Genomic DNA, 20,844 nt, shown 5'->3' with positions numbered 1-20,844 from the left:
TAGTTTGCAGCACACGGGCTCTCTAGTTGAGGCACACGGGCTTAGTTTCTCCGCCGCACGTGGGATCTCAGTTCCCCGATCAGGGATCGAACCCACGTCCCCAGCATTGGAAGGCAGATTCTTTACCACTGGACCACCAGGGAAGTCCCTTAAGGCAGCTTTTAATTCCTGCTTGGTTGGATTGAACACCTACAGACAGTTGTGCAAATGTTTCTAACTTTATACATTCTTCTTGGTTTTCAGAAGTTGGCTAAGCTGCTGCTCTGTGGCACCGAGTTGGTGACAAATATCCAGGTAGCTGCAGATATCAGGGAGGTCCACAGGAGAGTCGAGGAAGAGGAGATAAAGCGTCAGAGGTGAGGGTGAGGACTGCCCCCCCGCCCCCCGCCCCGGCTCTGCAGTGAAGTATCTCCTCTCTGGGTCCTCAAATTCTCCCTATCTTTGTCAAACCTATCTAGTAGAACCCACTTCTTGCCCCTTACGAATCCTCCCTCCCTCTTTCTTTCCTTCCCTCCCTCCCTCCCTCGTTGCTTCCCTCCTCCTAAGTATTACCTTCTTAATGTGTACAAGCCCTTTGGCTACAAAGAGGAGTGGACATGGCCTCTGCTCTTGACGTACACAGTCTAGTAGAGCCAGATGTGCAAACGCCCAACCATGATTTGTGTTAAAGGTATGTATAAGAGTCCTGGAAACACATATGAGGAGGCCTTTAATTCTCTCTGGAGCGATTAGAGAAAACGTTCCAGGCAAAGTGATATTTGAGTTGGGCGATAAGGGATGAAGGAGTTGGAGTCAAGGAATGGGCATTTTAGGAGCAACTTGGGCAGAGGCGTGAGATTGCATGATGTTTGGGAATGGCATGAGAGTGAGGGATGGATGGGGGGTGGTGGAAGAAAAGAGACGAGGCTGAGCAGGTACATTAGGCTGTTCTGGATTTAAATTAATCATAACAACCAGACCCATAAGCACTACGTACAAATGTAACAGCGTGTTAAAGATGGTAAAGACTCCGTGCCTAGAAGGACAGAGGGTCAGAGGGACGATGGGGTCCCACGGCCGACCCTCAGCTCCAGGCCTTGGCAGGCAGGCAGGCTGTGGGCGGTCAGCTTGCCCGATGGAGGCAGGCGTAAGCTGCTTAGGAGTCAGCTTCTAAGTTTTGTTTGCCCACAGAAGACGATAGCAGCAGGAACAGAGGTTCTCATGTAATCTCTTCCTTTGGCTTGTTCTTTAATTAATCTCCTACCTATAGTCCAATTACAAGAACAGCCCACGGGGCCGTTTTGCTCATCTCAGTAGGTACATACACAGTACAATTTTTTCTTGATTGATTGATTTTTATTTATGTATTTTTGGCTGCCTTGGGTCTTTGTTGCCGTGCACAGGCTTCTCACTGAGGTGGCTTCTCTTGTCGTGAAGCGCGGGCTCTAGGCGCATGGGCTTCAGTAGTTGTGGCATGAGGGCTCAGTAATTGTGGTGCATGGGCTTAGTTGCTCCACAGCATGTGGGATCTTCCCGGACCAGGGCTCGAACCCGTGTCCCCTGCATTGGCAGGTGGATTCTTAACCACTGCACCATCAGAGAAGTCCCCACAATATAATTTTAACACAGTACAATTTTAACAACAATATTTTCAGTTGTTTAACATAAGTCGTTCTCCCCACCAGCAACTTTGCCAGTGTCACCAAGATATAATTTATTCTTGAAACTTCCCACTGCCTGTCATGGCTTATACCAGGGACTGAATTGGCGGGGACAGCTGCAGAAAGTCCCTGAGGGTCCCGTTGAGGAGTTAGGCTTCTCTTGAGGAAAAATGGAAGGTCCTCTGAGGAAAAAGGAAGGTCGCTAGTGGCAGAGTTACAAGATTAATGTGGGTTCTGGAAAGATAATCTAACAGCTGTTTCTCATTTTTTAGAAAAAAAAAGTTAATTGAATTATAAGATGTACTATGTACCCTAGCTTGGAAGGTGGGAAGGAGAAGGGGATCATAAGATAATTATGTTGTGATTCTTGTCCTTAAGGGAGTTTGAACCCTCGTTTGGAGACAGTCTCATAGAAGGACAGTCTGTTAAATTTGGGAGAGGGTCACAGGCATATGTCCTGGCCCCTGTTCTCAGAAGGGGCCTCACATCTCAGCCCTAATACCTCTTTCTATCCAGCCCCGTCCTCAGTGTTCTCCATCACATGGTTTCTTTGGAATTTCTGGAATTCTGGGAGATCATCTCTATTTTCCATTACTAACGGTGGAGTTTTCCTTTTTGTATGTTCCACTGGTCATTTATTGGTAATTTGGGAGAGGAATGGCCAGACAGTTGAGGTCATGTCAATAGTAAAAAATAATGAGTGCCATTTGTTAAGTGACTACTGTGCTGGGAATAATTTTATTTAATCCTGACAACAGCCATAGGAAGGTAGTGATAAGTGGAATATTTATAAATGGAATGGAATATTTATAAATGGAATAGTTCCTGCCATATTAATAAACAAAGGATGTCACAGTCATCAACGATTGCAGCCCTCCAGCGTGAGCCAGTGAGCCCTGAGGAGACTCAGGGTTGAAAAGAATACCTGTCATCTAGCAGCCATCAGACTGCAGCCACTCCCTGCAGTGAGCCCTGAGGAAACTCAGGATGTGTCGTGATGCTGGCCCCAGATAGCTGAGATGCAAATCAAAGGAATGATTTGAGTGAGCCCAGGCTCTTGCATCTTCCCATACATAGAAAAGCGCTAAATTGCTTAACTTGAGATATCTGGTTTCCTTTAACAATAATCTTTTGACGTTCCCAACTGCCTGCAAAACTCCTATTTATCCAGGCTCCTCCCAGCGCCTCCCAGGAGCAATTTCTCAGAGTTATCTGAAACTCTGTCTTCCGGGCTGCGGTCCTCATTTTGCCCCAAATAAAACTTAACTCGCAACTCTCACGTTGTGCATTTTTTGTCAACAGTTGATCCTTTCATCCTCTCTATTCTACAGATGAGAAAAATGGGGCCTGCAGAAGTTAAGCAATTTCTCTAAAGTTGAGAGCCAAGTAGCAAAATCAGTATTTGAACACAAGCTATGGGACTTGTGACCAAGTGGCTAACTGCTGTGTGTCACCATCTTAGAAGTATGTGACAAATTGACTCTTGATCTCTGTGTGTGTGCGTGTGTGTGTGTGTACAGCCTTAACGTTGATCCGTTTTTGTTATGTGTCACTTTGTTTATTTGGTCTCAGTTACTTGGAGTCAAGCATTAAACTAAAAGAAGATTTCTCAGAGCCCGGTTTGGTTTTCAGGCAGAGCTGGGTACCTGGGCCTGTTTTACAGACCCTAGAGAACCAGACTGCTTTCTTGGAAGGCAGCCTCAGGAGCTGGGCTGTTTGTATTTGCAGACTTGAAAAGCTGGAGAATGAGGTCAAGACCAGTCAGGACAAATTTGATGAGATCGCCATGAAGTGGGAGGAGGGCAAACAGAAGAGGATCCCCCAGGAGCTGTGGGAAATGCTCAACGCCCAGCAGGTGCACTGCGCTGGACTGGTAGAAGATAAGAACAAGCTGATCAGCGAGTTACAGCAGGCAAGAGCCTGGCCCTCGGTCCTGGCTGCCGGGGATGGAGCTGGGGGATGTTAGCTTCTCCTGAATGGAGAAAGGCCGAGGCTTTACTTCGTTACCCAGAATGCGATATAGCTCAGGCAATACACTTTTTTTAAATTTATTTTTTATTGAAGTATGGTTGAATTACAATGTTGTGTTATTTACTGCTGTACAGCAAAGTGACTCACTTATACATATATATACATTCTCTTTCATGTTCTTTTCCATTATGGCTTGTCACAGGATATTATTCATTGCTTAGCTGGAGCACCCTGGGCTTTCTGGGAGGCTGCAGGGAGATTTGCAGCAAGTAGTCATTGAGGGGTCTGATCCTGTGCTGCTCGTTGAGACTTTGCCCCGAGCTGAGCCCATGGCCTCCAGACACCCCAGCCTCTCCCGAGCACCTTCCCGTTGTGCAGTTATAATTCCTAGTGCGTGATGCTGATGGGAGAAGTCCCCCCCGCCCCCCGCCACCGCCCCGGGGGTGAGGCGTGGCTGGCAACTTCTGGCTTCTGTCTCAGTTGATGACCAACCTTTGACGTGCTCTTCTCTAGGAGTTAGAAACAAAGCATGATCAGTACGTGAAGGATTTGAAGAAACAGTCGGGTGACATCTGCCTGCTCCTGGAGAGGATGGAAGAACAGGTGAAAAATGTGATGAAAACCTTTCGCCAGGAGCTCCAATACATCGAGGTGAGGTGATGGCATGCGAGAGAGCTGCCCTCTGCCTCTGGGAGACCCCTGGGAGGAGTCCCCTGGGAGGTGGCTGCCTGTGGCCTAACCACCCAGGGAGGGGCCCCAGATGTCTTGGTCCTCTCATTGCTGTCTCTACTCTAGCGTTTCATTCACTTACTTATTGATACATTCACTCCTCCAACAAATATGCAAGTGTACTAAATGGCAAGCACTGTGCCAGGGGCTGGAGATACAATCACGGAAAAAGTCCTGGATGAAGCCTGTATTCTAGCAGGAGACAGCTAGACAATAGAGATAAATTACTAAGTATATAAGTTGACAGGTGTGATAAGCACTCGGAAAGAAAATAAAAGAGGGGTAAGAGGCGTGGAGGAGGGAGATTAGTGCTCCAGAAGCAACAGGCATTTGTGAGCCATCTATTTGATGTGTTTATGACAGTCAGGGATGGAGGGATGGAGGGAGAGGAAAGGGGCGTGCCAAACAGGATCCAGGATCCAATATTCTGGATTCGCATGAAATATTAAGGATTGAGATCGAGAAAGACCTTTCCAAAATGGAAGAGAGCCCAGAGGTGGGGACCTGTCTCTTTGGATTATTACAGACTCATTTCTGCATTCCTGAGTCTACCCCATCCCCTGTTCTGTGAGCTCCATGCTGCCTTTGCTTCATGGGAAGCCCAGCCATAGCAATGCTCGAACCCGAGTCCTGGCTGAAGACATGGCGGGGTTGGCCCTGTGACTGCAAGGCGCTGGCTTCCTGCCTCGCTTATCCAGTCGACACAGGGCAGCTGGCACGTTTCCTCTCACAGTCTGCGTGAAGCATAGATTTCGTAACACTTTCCACGCAACACATTCCACAGTCTTTTGGTTGCATGAAACTTGGCAAGTCGATTTGACTTTGTGGGTGGGTGGCAATGTGGCACTGGTGCTGTTGTCTGAGATTTCTTTGATGCTGTGGGACCTGCCTAATTAAAACAGACACAAGAGCCCTTTTCCTTCTGGGTCGCAGAAAGCATTTGAGGTGGAGCGACAGGAGCTGCTGACCAGCAATAAGAAGAAATGGGAGCAGGCCCTGCAGGCTCACGGTGCCAAAGAGGTCAAGGGGCGGCCGATGGGGGAGGGGCAGGGGTGTCAAGGGTGGTCCATGGGGTCTGGGGTGACTCCTCTTGGGGCTGAATTTGCTAGCCTTTTTGGACCTTGGGGAGGAGTGCCGTGGCCAACATCCCTGACTGCACCTGCCAGTTAGTTAACCAGCGGGGACTGCGGATGGCGCCCTCTCGTGGTGGTGGTCAGTACCACCCGTGCAGCCCGCTGTGGTTTCCACAGTCCTCCACTCTCTACTTTATTTCCTGGGTATCTCCCCCAACCATGGCTATTTGCCGCCCACGATGATGTTTTAAGACACATTTTAAAGGGTGTGGGGTTTTCGCTTTATTTCAGAGACGTAAAGAACAAAGAAATAATATGACCAAGATCCACTGGGTATTTTTTTTTTTTTTTAAATATACAAATGTCTGACTGCAGGGTCTGCCTTCCTCTTAGAGTTTCTGGAGTAGAACCCCATTAGGCAATACAAGCCATAACCTGGGAGTTCAAAGCCTTGGGGCACAGGGGTTCTGAGGGCAGACACACTCCCTCCACAGTCGGAACAGGGACGGGACCTGCCCTTCCCCTTTTCTCCCTGTGCCTGCAGCTGGAGTATCTTATGAACCGCATCAAGAAAGTGGAGGACCACGAGAAGCAGCTCAACAAACAGAGGATCTGGGACTGCGAAGAGTACAACACGATCAAGATCAAGCTGGAGCAGGACGTGCAGGTGTGACTTGCGTCTGGGCGGCTCAGCAGGCGGAGAGCACCTGTGAATGTCTCTTCCTTAGCAACCACCCATGATATTCTAGAGCTAGTCCGTTCAACCAGTACCTACTTGTTATCTGCTCTCTTTTAAATGATCGTCTTTGAAGGAGCCCATGTACAGGATACACGTGGAGGAATGCTTTCTTTAATAAACCAGTGGAAAACTGCCAAGATGCTGAAGGGGTCTGGAAACCATGGCACGTGAGGGACCGTTGAGAGAATTGTGTATTTTCGCGGGGTGAAGGGAAAATGGCCCTAGGGTCAGGTAGCTAGCTGTGTCACACGGCCAGTGCTAGGACAGCCACCGCCCAATGGGTGTCTACCGTATCCCAGACACTTAATACACAGTATCTCTAACCCTCACAGTCACGTGAAGGGGAGAAATCACTAATGGCATTTTATACACGAGGAAACTGAGGCTCAGAGACAAGGCTGCTTATCTGGTAAGTGGTAAGCCCTGGATTGAAACCCAGTTCTGTGTGTCTCAGTAGCCTGTATCCTTCCCAACATGCCAAACAGCCCCCTGACTGATGGTTGAACGTAGCAGTAAGGCAGGTTCTGACTCACCATCAGAAAGAACCTCCTCAGACTTAGAACTGTCTAATACAGAAAAGGGTCAGCCCACAAAACAAAGAGTCCCTTATCTCATAAAGTATTCACAGACTGAATGACTATGTCTGTCTTCAGTGTAGAAGAAGGATTCCTGCCGTGGGAAGGAGGTTAGATTTTTCTGGTTTCTAAAGTTCTTTCCAAACCTAGGATTCTGTATTTCAACATCAGTTAAAAAAAAAAAAAATCCCTAATTATATTTAGATGATGTAATGTAATTGTGTCTTAATATTCAAGCATGTTCATGTTCTATTCATTTCAGTCTTTCTCTAGAAAAACGTGTTAGATTAAAGCTATTCCACACAGCCTTTGGTAGAATTTCAGGTCTTAACTCCTCTTGTAGCTTTATATAACGAGGTTAAATTAAAAAACCCTGTTAGCGAATTCCCTGGCTGTCCAGTGGTTAGGACTCGGCGCTCTCACTGCCATGGCCTTGGGTGCAGTCCCTGGTCAGGAACTAGGATCCCGAAAGCCACAAGACAAGGCCTGAACAAAAGCAACCTCCGCCCCCAAACCCTATTAGATTACAAATATTTTTCCAGTTGAGAATTTTCTTGAGCCTTTCTTATATTAATGTCACGGAGCTGAGCGTTAGACAAAGGACAGTAGAAGTCTGTAAGAAAGCCGCACTGCTTCTGCGGGCTGTACACATTACACTTTTAATGAAAATGGCTATTGTTAAGCTTTCTCAAGTTATCTTGATTCTACGATCATTTATATGACAAAAGTACATACTGTTGGCCTCAAACAGTGGAATAATGGAAACTCATGTTCTTTTTTGTTGTTCTTTTGTTTTGTTTTTCCTTTTGTGCTAAAGACCTTTAATATAAGAGCTACCCTCTTAGCAAATTTTTAAATATACAGTACAGTATTGTTAACCATAAGCCCTCTGTTGTACATTTCCAGAATGTATTCATCTTACATAACTGAAACTTTGCACCCTTTGACCAGTACCTCCTCATCTTCCCCTCCTCCAGCCCCTGGCAGTCCCTCCTAGCAAATTCTACTCTCTGCTTCTAGGAGTTTGATTATTTTAGATCCTACATGTAAGTGAGATCATGCAATATTTGTCTTTCTGTGTCTGGCTTATTTCACTTAACATAACGTCCTGCATGTCCATTTATGTTGCTACAAATGGCAGGATTTCCTTTTTCTTTTAAAGGCTGAATAATATGCCACTGTATATATACCACTTTTTAAAAATCCATTAGTCCTTCATTGGACATTTAGGTTGTTTCTATACCTTGGCTATTGGGAATAATGCTACAGTGAATGTGGGAGTGCAGATAGCTCTTCGAGATCAATTTTTTTGGGTATATACCCAGAAGTGGGATTACTGGATCAAATGGTAGTTCTATTTTTAATTTTTTGAGGAACCTCCATATTGTTTCCTTAGCGGCTGCACCAATTTGCATTCCCACCAGCAGCACGGAAGGATTCTCTTTTCTCCACATCCTTGCCAACACTTGCCGTCCTTTGTTTTTTGATAAACAGCCATGCTAATAGGTGTGAGATGATATCTCATTGTGGTTTTGATTTGCATTTCCCTGATGATTAGTCATGAGCATCTTTTCATGTGCCTGTTGGCCATCTGCATATCTTCTTTGGAGAAATGGCTCTTCAGGTCCTTTGCCCATTTTCTAACTGAGTATTTGTTTGCTATTGAGCTGTAGGAATGGAAACTCATGTTCTTAATCCAATGTTCAAATGCTTGAACGAAGCCAAAAAATTCTGGGACATGGGGAGATTATAGAGGTTAGGGGGTGAGACTAGGGAGGTGAGCGGCAGAGAGGCAGGTAGCCTGGGAGACCTGGCTTTCCTGGCTCCCTCTGTCTGGAGGGACTAACAGTGGAGTGTGGGTATGCAGGAGGCAGGCAGATGGAGATTCTCAGAGTGGGAAAGTGTGTGCAGTTCCTCTGTGTAACAGTTCCTTCCTGTGTTAGAGTTGAGTACACTGTACCACACTCCACACTTTAGCTGGGAAAAGGTAATCAAATCAGGGATTACCCGTATTGCAATATGTGGAATATTTCACTAGACTGAACTTTATCATAGTGCCTCTGAGCTGTATTCACTAGATAGTAAAGTTAAATAGTGTCGATTTTTGTCAAAAAGATAACGGCACGCAGCTTAATTCCTAACACTAATTCATAGCACTGTGTCAGTTCTAAAATATGGAACTAAAATTTTTGCAAACCACAAAAATACAAAGGATCCAATACACATAGATATGGTTTGATAGGTGAAGCATAAGAAGTAAAAATAAGAAGATGCACTTTTCAAGTGCTTACTGCTAGCAAGGTCACACTAGCAATGAATGAAGATTTTACCACTGCTGCCCACCACCCCAAAATAAAACTGCTAGAAACACTTAGTTTTTGATGCAGGAAGCAAATGGTTTTTATTTTTAGGCCTTACCTCCTCATTTAAAATTGTGAAATGGTTTAGTTCAACTTTAATACCAGAATATTCATCACAAAAAGTTAAATACAAGTTATTTATTTAACAAGTATTGTGAACTTACAGGGTGCAAAGCATAAAAATAAATAAGATACAATTTCTGTCCTTAAGGAATTTACAATCTTTTGAGCGAGAAAGCAAGCTACATAAATAGTGTAAATAGTATAAAAGAGTGAGCAACAGGGAAGAAAAGGGTAAGCAAGAGTGTGGGATGGAGAGTCTGCAGTTCCAAATGGAATCCAGGGGTTCCCTCCCATCCCCACAGGGTTGAGATCGGTGATAAAGAGGCTCAGTGGGGTCTTTAGAATCATCTGAGAAGGCCAGAGAGAAAGGCTGTTCTAAATTTCCATTCTGCTGGGGCGGTATTGGCAACCGGAGGTGTCAGCCCAGGGTAGGAGACGGCTCCAGAAAGCAGCTTCCTTGCTCCTACTGCCCCAGGAAAAAGAGGGGAAAAGGGAGGTGCGATCAACACCTGGAGTACGTGCAACATTGAAGGATTTTTGTGGCGGGTTAGATTGTAATCTTTATAAATTATTCCCCCAAACTAACCATGACGTTTTGCCGTTAGTCTTGGGAACACGGAGTACAACTTTGCAAAACTCCTTTGGATAATTGAATAATAAGCACAAGCATTTAACAAGATCGATTACAATTTTTTTGGTATTAAAAATATCTACACTTTATTTCATTTAACATCTTTATTGGAGTATAATTGCTTTACAATGGTGTGTTAGTTTCTGCTGTATAACAAAGTGAATCAGCTATACATATACATACATCCCCATATCGCCTCCCTCTTGCGTCTCCCTCCCTCCCACCCTCCCTATCCCACCCCTCTAGGAGGTCACAAAGCACCGAGCTGATCTCCCTGTGTGATGCAGCTGCTCCCCCCAGCAATCTATTTTACATTTGGTAGTGTACATATGTCCATGCCACTCTCTTGCTTCAGATTACAATTTTTCAATATGAAACTATACTCAATGTATGACAATCAAGGACAGCTATATATTGAGACTAAAACCTGTGATAATTAACAATAGAGTCACCGGTACTAAAATTATCACAAGCAGAAGGTGTTGCAAACGAATAATGAGTAACAGAATTCATGTAATTGCCTGCTGTAGACGCGGAACTGCAAGAGGCAGGAGACCTTGATTAGTTCTGTAAATTCATCAACAGCACTGCCAGCCACTCCTAAGTGGCATCACGAATGTGAAGCACCCTGTGGTGGTCTTGGGACAGAGCGGAGGTGAAGGGAGGGCTGATGTGTGATCTGTATGTATGCTGCATCGCTCGTTCCTCCAGGCGTCAGTTCCCTAAGAGCATTAGCAAAGAGCAGGGGCAAATGTTTTCAACAAGAGGAAATAAAATTGGCGAATACAATTCAACTGCGTGTACAAGCAGAACACTGTAAATTAAAAGAGTCAGGTGACGGATTATAATTATTATATATATATATTCGTCTATAAAATCAGCTCAGATTTAAAGTCTTTCAGGCCACATCGAGCGGCCGGTTAGCTCAGTCGGTTAGAGTGTGGTGCTATAAGTTCCTTCAGGTCACGAAGAAAAAGACATGGCCTAGTTACTTTTGTTCAGAGTTTTGTAAACTGTGTTCAGCTAGGTGAAATATTGGTGGTGGTTTCACAAGACCAACAAAAAAAGTGATGCCAGTGATATTTTTTTCCTTTCAAGATGTGTTCTGTAGGAAAAATAGAGTCTATTTACATGATTATTTTTATGTAATAATCTGCCTTTTGAATGAAATTCACATGAGAATTCATATGGTAGGGCTCTCACGTTTATAACTCATGTGCTCCTGCTGTGTTATAAGTATAAATAAGTATAAAAACTGTTCTATAGTAAGTAAGTTTGGGAAATTCTGTTTCAGTGACAGGGGCTCATTGCAAAGCTCTAGGAAGAAAGAGGTCACCGGACATGGTCAGAGCAGACGCCCAGGCACTCAGGGTCATGGGGCTCCTGGGTGCCTCCGTCCCAGCAAAGCCTGGTACTCATTCACTGTCATTCCAGATCCAGAGCAGCTCTGGAGACCCTCCTTCTCTGTGAGTGTTCACCCTTTCTCAGATTGTCGCCATCCAACAAGGAGCTTTTCTATGGCGCTTCTGTGCCAAGCCACGTTGACGAATGGCCTCCCCGGTGTCCAGGGCTGGTCACACTTGAAGTAGTGGGCTGGTTTCGTTTGGAGCACGGTGGCATAAATCATCATGACTTTGTAGGAAGAATTGCTGAGTGTCCCTTTCCCCACTCGGCACTCACAGTCATCCCTAGAAGGGTCCAGGGCCCGGAGCAGTGGCTCAGGCTGGGACCACCCCAGATAATTGCACTTGAGCTGAGGCTATGCCTTCAGAACCTTCCATAGGCTCTTGGGGATAATATTCAAGTCAGGAATTTCTAAATTAAACTTTAATCCTGCTCAGGAGAGTGCGGTGCGGCTCCCGACAGCTCCCTACCCAAGGGCTGGGCCTGCCCTGCACAGTGCTGAGAGCTGACGGGGTGAGGATGCGGGTACTTGCACACGGCCAGTGGGGTGTGAACTGTAAATTGCTTTGTGGAGAGCCTTTGAACTTCACTTCTGAGAACCTACCTTAAGGAAATAAACAAAATACCCCCAAAGTTTTAAATGTAATTCTTCCCACCATTATTTTATAATATTGAAGATTATCAAAACAATATAAATGTATTTATACATTTGTAAATGTATATACTGTAGGGGAATGGTAAAACATTATGGTATATGGTAAACATAAATATTTCCTATAGGGTAAATTATAATATAAAAATATGTACCATTAAAATTATATTAATAAAACTTGATTGGCATGGAAAATTCTTAAGTTGTAATAGTAAAGGAGAAAAGTGGGATATAAAATTGTAGGTATAGTTGCATCTCAATTATGTAAGGAACACTGGAAAGGAACAGGCCAGTATGTCAACAGAAATTGCCTTTGGGAGGTGGAATTATGGGTAATTTTTCTTCCCCCTTCTCCTATGTCTCCTTCTTTATCCTTTACTGTACTTTCTGTGTTTTCTACAACGAGCAAATATTACTTTCACAATGAGGAAAAGTTTTTGCAAAGAAAAGCATATAACTAGAAAAAAGTAAATAAAAATTTGACTGAAAGTAGAGAAATTGAGAGGTACAATTAGTTATCATCCTGGTGACCAAGATGGTTCTTCACTGACCACCTGTTAAAGAAGAGATAGAACAGGCCTTCTGTTCTGAAGGAGATATTCAATTCTTGTCCCATAATGGAAAATTTAAAACCTCTGGGGTAGCTAAACAGATCCTGAGGTGACTAATTCCCTCAGTTACAGTGTGGGGATCACCGACTCCACAGGGAAGGTGGGAATGACTCACCCTCTGATGATGGGTGATTGCCTTTGTTCTCCTGTTTATCACCTCCTGGCCAGTTCTGCTCCTTGAGGATGACCCAGAGCAGTCTGGAACCTCTTCCTTCCTCTGTTGACTCCTTGGGGAGGGTCTGTAGTCGAGTGGAGGCAGACGGGAAGGAGGCTTGAAAGAGTGTGGTATGTGGCATGTCACATGGCTGCCTTATCCAGATCTGATTGTACTTAATTGCATCTTCCATTGCTGCACCTCCATTCGAGAAAGGCAGGAGCGAGCCAGTATATTTGCCCTGTTCCAGCCTTGCCCCTCCCTAATGCTTTTCACCAGCTGCAGAAGGACCTTTCTACCCTGCGTGGACCAGTAATTCTACTCTTCCCCCTAACGTCTTAGTGACCCTCCTTTGCCTTCAAGGATAAAGCGTTAGACTCCTAGCTCTGTCAGGCCCTGCTGCTCTGTCAGCCTCATCTCTACCATTCCCTCCCTGCTTCATACCTCACGTCCTAAACTGCTCGTGGTTTCCCCAAAGCATCTGGCTTTCCCTTGCCTCTCTAGACCTCTCTCCGCTCCACCTGAGTAACTTCTACTCGTTCTCCAGGCCTCAGACATGCGAATGCCATATTTTCAGGGACGCCTGCCCTGCCCTCAGGGCCCGGGAGAACCCTCCTCTCATTGGTCCCATACCTGTGCTTACCCTGATCTTGCTTCTTGTCACCAGTGCTTGTTCATCTGTCTCTCTCCTAGACAGGGAAGGACTGGGCCTTTTTCACCTGTGTTTTCCCAGCAGCACCTCGAAAATCATCAGACATATAATAGGCACTCGATAAATATTTGCTGAATGAATGAACACAACTAATGATGATCCAAATAGTAAGGATGGTTGCCTCTATCCTCCTTTAAAATGAACACGGTTTGCTAAACACTGACATTGACAACTGGAAGGTCAGAGTGGGGACCTTGCAGGTTTTTTGTGGCCATGTTAACTTTTATGGTTTTTCTAGTGGGGCTGCTCGTTCTCTGAAGGGTCTGGAGCAGAGCATGAGAGGTAGCTGTACTTGAACTGTGCTCTAACTCTGATCTCTCTTAGACTTTAAGCACGTAGACGTTAGCTTGCACTTGAATGATTTGTATTTTTTCTGGTTGACCTTTAGTTTGCCTCTAATGATAAATTTTCTAAGAATTCAGGTGGAGACACTTGTCCTAAGGTTCCTCTGATACGACTGCAGAACAAACAACCAGGGACCCTCATGCATGATAAATTGTACCAGGGCCAATTAGGATTATTTTTTTAAACTTTAACTTTAGATTCTTGAGCAACAGCTTCAGCAAATGAAAGCAACTTATCAGCTAAACCAAGAGAAGTTAGAGTACAGCTTCCAGGTGCTGAAGAAGAGAGATGAAGAAAGCACAGTGATTAAATCCCAGCAAAAGAGGAAGATCAACTGGTAAGCTAGTGTGCAGAGCGTCTTTGTTCTGGGCCTTTCTGTGCTGAAAAGAGGGATGGGTCTGTACTCTTTTGTAGGAGTAGAAACTGTTAAAAATATAACCAATTCTTATTAAAATATTTTTTGGGGGGGGGGAAACATTCAACTGGTTCTACCCTCCCCACACCCCGAAAAGAGTTTACAGCAAAAAGTCTGTCTCCCATCCCTCCTTTATCTGGGTCCTCTGTCCCACCTCTGTGACCATTATTCATTTCTTTTGTTTCGTCCAGAATTTCCTCACGCACGTACAAGCAAACACAAATAGACAGTCTCATCCCCTTCTGCTTTTACACAAACGATAGCTTTCTATACACACTGTTCTATGTCTTGAAGATGTTTCCATACCAGTTCGTAGAGAAGGTTCATATTATTTCTTAAGCTGCCTCGTATTCCACTGCATAGACATGCTAGGATTTACTTGCCCAGTCCCACACTGATGCACATTTCGATGGCTTCTAATCTCTTGCTGTTGCAAATAATGCCAACATAAGTACTTATGTCAATGTGTCACTTCTCATGTGTGCCCGGCTATCTGGGTAATGCTCAACTTGTAATTACAGAAGCAGTACATGTGCATTATAGAAAATTAGAAAATACCACAAATGAAAGTGAGATAAAAACATAAAAATAGGGCTTCCCTGGTGGCGCAGTGGTTGAGAGTCCGCCTGCCGATGCAGGGGACACGGGTTCGTGCCCCGGCCCGGGAGGATCCCACATGCCACGGAGCGGCTGGGCCCGTGAGCCATGGCCGCTGAGCTTGCGCGTCTGGAGCCTGCGCTCCACAACGGGAGAGGCCACAACAGTGAGAGGCCCGCGTACCGCAAAAAAAGAAAAAAAAACAAAACAAAAAACATAAAAAGGCCATATTCCTCCTACCAGAGATTAAGTGTATCTCTCTTTTTTTTTCCCTTTTTTTGCAGACTAACTTTTTTTTTTCCTCTTCAACCCAGCCTTCATGATGTACTTAACAATCTGAGATCAAAATATAACAAGCAGGTAAAGCAGTTTCAGGAGGAGAACCAGTCCCTAACCTCAGACTACAAACGCTTTGTGATGCAATTCAAGGAGGTGCAGAAAGCCATGAGGTATTTCAGGGACGTGGGTCCCAAGGCATGTGCCCTAGGATAGAGGTTGCAGGGGTAGAGCTGGTAGCGGCGGTGATTTCATCAGACTTTGATATCACCTGCTTCTGGGGAGCTGGACCAGGGCACCAGAGAATCCTTTGTGCTGTCTTTCCTGTCCCTTTACTTGCATGTCACCTGCCTTGTTCTCACAGGTGAGAATCAGGGGCTCAGGGATTGGGCCAGGCTCAGGATTTCCCACAGCTCTGCCTCGGTCCTTGCCCTGCTGCTAATTGGGGGTGGGGACGGGGGCTGGCCTGGCACTGGAATCAGCTGGCCCCGGTCAATAACTCTTCACAGGCATTTTGCTCTCATTGATGACAAGCAGTTTCGGGAGATTTGGCTGATGAATGAAGAGGAGGCAAAAGATCTGATAAGCAGAGCCTTTGATGTAGACAGGATCATCCATACCCATCACCTGGGGCTCCCCTGGACAGCACCTGACTTCTGGTTCCTGAAGAATGTGGGACCAATTTCTCAGCAGCAGCAGAAGTCGGCCACGCAAATCTTAGAGGAAGTGCTGATGGAAGCAGGTGACTGGAACAGAGTCATAGCATCTTCGAGCTGGAGTGGAGGGGCCCTCTGAGAACATCGGGTCAACCCACTCCTTTTACAGATAAGGGAAATGAAAGCAGTTCCCTTATCTGGGTGATAAGGTTTCATAGCTTAAGAGGTCCAGAGAGCATGATTGGTTGATATGACTTTTAAGTTTCCTCTAATTTATTGCTTTACCTTCTCCCCTGTATTATAAACTGGTACTTAGATCTAGAAGCTTGATCAGATTCAAGTTCACTTTATTTTCCCTATATACACTGTTGCCTACCTCCATTGGGATAAACTGATGCCAAGTTGTCTCCCTTTGTGATGTTAGCAACCATTGATAACCATTGTCTAAGAGCCATTAACTGCATTAGGGATTGCAGCAAAATGGTGTTCTGAGTTCCATCATTCTGCCTTCATTTATTAGCTGGAACCCTTCTGAAAAGAGAATCTTCTCCCCATCAGCTATCTGCTACCCTGAGAGACAGTTTGTACAGGAAAAGCAGGAGAGTGCTTAGTCTTTTTTCTGTTTACTAGTCTTCAGAATAAATAGACAGGGGCTCTAGCATCTTCTAAAGGTGACCAATGAGGTTTTATTTAAATTTTTCCTTATGAACACATGGGTTTAAACAAATGTGATGTTTCGGTTTACTACAGTTATCATCCTTACTAATGCTCTACTTATTCCATCTTTGGCCACGTCGGCTTCTGGGTCCTTTCGACACAACCCCAGCAGTCTTTGATAGCTTCATGGCTTTCCAGAATGACCAGATGTTCCAGGCTCACATTATGTTTTTCCTGCTTCAAGTCTGGAATCAGCCATTCCTCCAAGGAGACTTTGTCCTTTTAAATAGGGAATGGCATTTTGAAACCATAGTCTGGGTGCTGGAGGGCTCACTGGTTTGACTGGTCATCGTTTCCAGGCCTTCTCAGTGGGTGAGCCGAGAGTATAGGATTATGTTTTAAAGATAAACATAAAATAAATCATGTATTTATGATACATGATTTATTTTATCTTTAAAACATAATCCTAATGCTTCCTAATCACCAGGATGCCAGAATTTTTTACTTAACCTTATCAAAGTGTATCTCCTTTCTCCCAACTTGAAAATCTTCATACTCAGCGCCTTCAAAATAATTACTCATATACGTTTTTACGGTACCACAAAATAGTCTCAGAATAAAAGAGCAAACCTACCACTAACAAATGATTACTAAAAAGAGTTTAAACTTTTTTTGCAGTTCTTTTTGTTCTTAGGATACAACCTACTAGGGATGTACAGACAGATTACTGTCTTTTAAAATCACTTGGAATGCTTTCTGTGTGGTTATGTCACCAACTGTATACACGCTTAGGTCTTTTTGTTTCATGTTAGTTTTGATTGTTAGTGATTGCTCCTTTACAATTGAATTTTGTTTTATAATTATGTAAAATATTTACGTTTCCAAAGTCAAATGTACAAAAAAGTTATACTCAATAAAGTATAGCTTTTATCCTCTTTTGTCCCTCTCCTCTAGGTAACTATTTAATAATTTATGCTTTATCCTTCTGTTACTTTTTAAAATTATAAACAAATGTGTATGTCTTTATATAAACCAATTTTTAGGTAAATGAGAACATATGCTTTTCTCCACCTTGCTTTCTTTATGTACAATATATCCTGGATATGAGTCTACACTAGGAAGAAGAAATACTCTTCATTCCTTTTTTATCTGGTGCTCTATTGTGTGACTGGGCTATAATTATTCAAATAGTCCTCTGTTGATGGTCATTTGGGATATCTCCAGTTTTCTTGGCGTTTTTGCTATTAGAATATTGCTGTAACACATAGCTTTGTGCATTTGTGTTTTCATGTTTTTGCCTGTGAATTGTTGGGATATTTCCCTAGAAGCAGGATCACTGGATCAAAGGGTAAATGCCTCTGTAATTTTTCTGGGTCTTGCTCCATAGGGATGGTACCATTTTGCATTCCACCAGCAATTGGCTCTTGTCCTTTTCAAAATCTTTTCATATATATTATCTTGTTTTACCTTTTGAGCAAGTAGTAAAACCTGGGCAGTGCAATGATTTGTATTACTATTTTCAGTTGAGGGATGTATAGCATAAAACACTTTTTAAAATTTTCATTAAGGAAAATTTTGCTGTTGCTACCAGCTGCCAGTTCGTGCTGACACTATTCTGTGAGGCAGCTACTTTTCCTGCATTTTCATGGGCTGCTTCTAATCTTCTGCAGGTTTAGAAACCACATGGTGGATGTGTTAGATTTCTCTCTCAAATAACAAACAGGTTCACGGTCTCCCTACCACTTCCTGGTCAAGGCTGGATTTTGAGTATGACGTTTCCAGGTAGATGAAACTGGGAAGAGTGAGGCTTTCTAGGCTGGCCAAGGGTGGCAGAATTCTTCGGATAGTCTCTTATTTCGACCCCCAACCTCCCTTTTTGTTCTCCCCACGTGATGGGCTTTCTTCAGCTAAAGGAACTTGCTAGTGCCTTAAAGACGCCTTTTAAGGCCTACATTTCCTCAAGGAAAGCCGTTTGACTGTTCCTCAAAGTGAAGCAGCCCAAGGAGTCACCTTCTCTTTCTTTCTCTCTCTCTTCTCGCTATGGCCCCTCTGCAGAAGAGGAGGGGGCAGACGAGGCCGCCTCAGAGCCAGGGTCGTACCTGGACCTGCCAAAGCAAGTGTCAGCGAAAACTACCAGGAAGATCCTGACGCTCCTGTGTGACGAGTCGGTGAGGCTGGGCTCCTGGCGGGTGGCTTGGCCGACTTCCTGCCCTTCTTGAGGGCTGCTTTTGAGGACACTGGACGGGCCGGAGGTGGTCTGGAGGCAGGAGTGGACCGGCCCTCAGGGTGGTGCTGGGGGCGGCCCCTGGGCTTCGTGGGGTCGCGGAGAGGCTGTCGTGCTCCAGAGCTGACCTGGCTGGTCACCAGGCTCTACCTTCGTGGTCAGCAAGCCTGGCCCAGGCCAGCCAATGGCCTCCTGCTAATTAAAAAAGAAATGCTAAACAATTGCTCATCTGCGAGAGAAAGGGCACCCGTCTCGCCTCCGTGCATCCACCTGGCAAGTAGCGTGGCCACAACCCACGGTGGCCTTTCTCTGGGAGCTGAGCCTGCAATTACTCTGGGGGTGTTAGGCCTTGGATATCTTCACTGTATCTTAGCAAAACTAATTGGTGTAAAGGCCTCGTTGGAGCTGGTTCAGCTAGAAGTCTTATTGTACCCAAACAGAATGGGTGTTTAGGCAGATGTTCATTTCTGAGATGGGAAGCAGGTGGCACAAAGATTGTCAGCCTCCAGTCCACTTGGGACAGTTCTTGGGCACGAGGGGGAGCTTCTGCCACCGAGGGCAGCTCCAGCTGAAGGAGGCGGCCGGCGGGTGCCCCCCTCTGTCCGCAGGCTTGCTGCCGGTGGACACCCCTCCAAGGAGCCCTCCCCCACGCGTTGTTCCCACTCCGAGCGGGCACCCAGTCTTCTCCCCCCTCACCCCCGCACTTGACGTGCACCGTGTTCTGCTCTGGTGTCTCCATCTCCCCCCAGCCCTCCTCTCCTCCAGCTCACTGCCTACCGCTGTGTCCGGTAGATGTCTGGGGAGTAGCATTTGAGTGAAGTGACATGGGCGGGTGGGAGCGGGACTGGACCACGTCTGGACTGCGGCGGGGAGCCCAGGTGTTCGCCCCATGGCTTGTGGGCGAGGTGCGGGGAACTCAGTCCATCGTGAGGATTGACTTTGTCTCTGGGAAGGGCTCTTAGGCATCCCGGGAAGGCCTCCCTCCGAGGGCCCTGCTGTCCGATGTGTCAGCCCTGGGCTTCTGCTCTGTGGAGTCGTCCCTGGCTAGTTACCCAGAGGGGGGATGCGGGGCCTGGGACTCGTCCTGAACCCTGTCTCTGACTGGAGATGTCGTCTTCCTTCTCCTCAGGGTTTCCTCATAGAGAGGAAGCTGCTGAGCCTTCTCCTGCCCCTGGACAAGAACGAGTGTTACCTGCTGAAGTTGGACGCCATCTTCTCAGTGAGTCCCCCCAGGGCTGAGTGGGTGAGGGTCCTGGGGTAAAGACAGCCCCCTGGGGTTTCCAGCATTGCCTCAGCCCAGGAGTAGATGCGGGGCTCCCGGGGCTTCCCCGGCTCCCTGTCACATCCTTCCCTTCACCTGTTTTCCATGTACGAGTTGGGCTCAGAGTCGCATCGATGTCTTCCATCCCACCCCTTCCTCTGTCAGTTCCTCTCTCATGGCCCAGCTCTCAGCCGTAGGTTCTTCCCTCCGCCCCTAGACTGAGATGTGGGTTCAGCCCCGTTAGCATTCTCGTGCCCACCAGGCCTCTATGGAGCCGTTCCTGACCTGAACGTCGTTCCTCTGTTCTGACGTGCGTGTCCAGATTCACTGAGCTCTCCGGGCTTGAATGGCCTGTACTCTGGGCCATGGCAGGCGCTGGGGCTGCTGAGGGGAGCGAGCCCCCTGCTCTCGGGAGCTGAGGGCCTGTTGACTCCCGGAGCCACGTGGAGAGGGGCGCTTCTTGATGTGTGGTATTTGAGCAGTCATTCTATTTTTCCCTCAGGCCCTTGGAATCGAAAATGAGGATGACTTGTATAAACTAGTAAACTTCTTCCTCAAATACCAAGCTCATCATTCACCTCCCAGCCAGGTAAAGTGACGTGTAATAAAAAAGAGAGCATTTAAAATTCTCCTGGAAACCCCCAGAGAGCATTGCTGCCTTTGAATAATACTTCTGGAGAAATAGTGAGGGTTTTGTGTCAAGGATAGCTAACCCAGCATTTCCCTTGTTATTATTACTTTTTGTCTTTGTAAAGGGAAGGCTGGCTGGCAATGAGATGCTATTCTTATACTGAGGCCCAAGGAGTCTTTTCCAGGGCCTTCCCTCAAAGCCAGGCCTCAGCCACATGAGACCTGGGCTCACCAAGTTCTGAACATTTTGATCCGTAGCACTTCCCCGCAAAGCAGGGTCCACTTTTAATACCTATCTTGACTGTAATTCACTATTTTGAGCAAGTCATCATGTTAAAAATATTATAAAATTTTAATATAAAAATTAAAACTTGAATTAAAAAATGTTTTTAGTATTGTTAGCCCCAGGGTGAGTATCCTGTTATGCTTCCGAAAAGAGTTGGCTGAGTGGACAAAACACAGAAGCTAA

The 20,844-nt window shown here is 45.7% G+C and overlaps 1 protein-coding gene across 1 annotated transcript in view; it reads left to right on the top strand.

The window, feature by feature from the left end:
• DRC1 (dynein regulatory complex subunit 1) overlaps positions 1 to 20,844 on the top strand; it is a 45,714-nt gene that overhangs the window by 14,651 nt on the left and 10,219 nt on the right. Inside the window, exons 3-13 of the mRNA XM_060168848.1 lie at positions 244 to 356; positions 3,369 to 3,552; positions 4,125 to 4,262; positions 5,274 to 5,360; positions 5,958 to 6,080; positions 13,857 to 13,996; positions 14,986 to 15,120; positions 15,457 to 15,689; positions 18,316 to 18,428; positions 19,614 to 19,703; positions 20,248 to 20,334. Coding sequence (XP_060024831.1) covers positions 244 to 356; positions 3,369 to 3,552; positions 4,125 to 4,262; positions 5,274 to 5,360; positions 5,958 to 6,080; positions 13,857 to 13,996; positions 14,986 to 15,120; positions 15,457 to 15,689; positions 18,316 to 18,428; positions 19,614 to 19,703; positions 20,248 to 20,334 — 1,443 coding nt within the window. The remainder of the gene's footprint in view (positions 1 to 243; positions 357 to 3,368; positions 3,553 to 4,124; positions 4,263 to 5,273; positions 5,361 to 5,957; positions 6,081 to 13,856; positions 13,997 to 14,985; positions 15,121 to 15,456; positions 15,690 to 18,315; positions 18,429 to 19,613; positions 19,704 to 20,247; positions 20,335 to 20,844) is intronic.

The sequence above is a fragment of the Lagenorhynchus albirostris genome, chromosome 13 (assembly GCF_949774975.1).
Source record: "Lagenorhynchus albirostris chromosome 13, mLagAlb1.1, whole genome shotgun sequence".
In the NCBI taxonomy this organism is placed as follows: domain Eukaryota; kingdom Metazoa; phylum Chordata; class Mammalia; order Artiodactyla; family Delphinidae; genus Lagenorhynchus; species Lagenorhynchus albirostris.
Note: the sequence above shows the minus strand (reverse complement) of the source record. Positions and strands in the feature narration are given on the sequence as shown.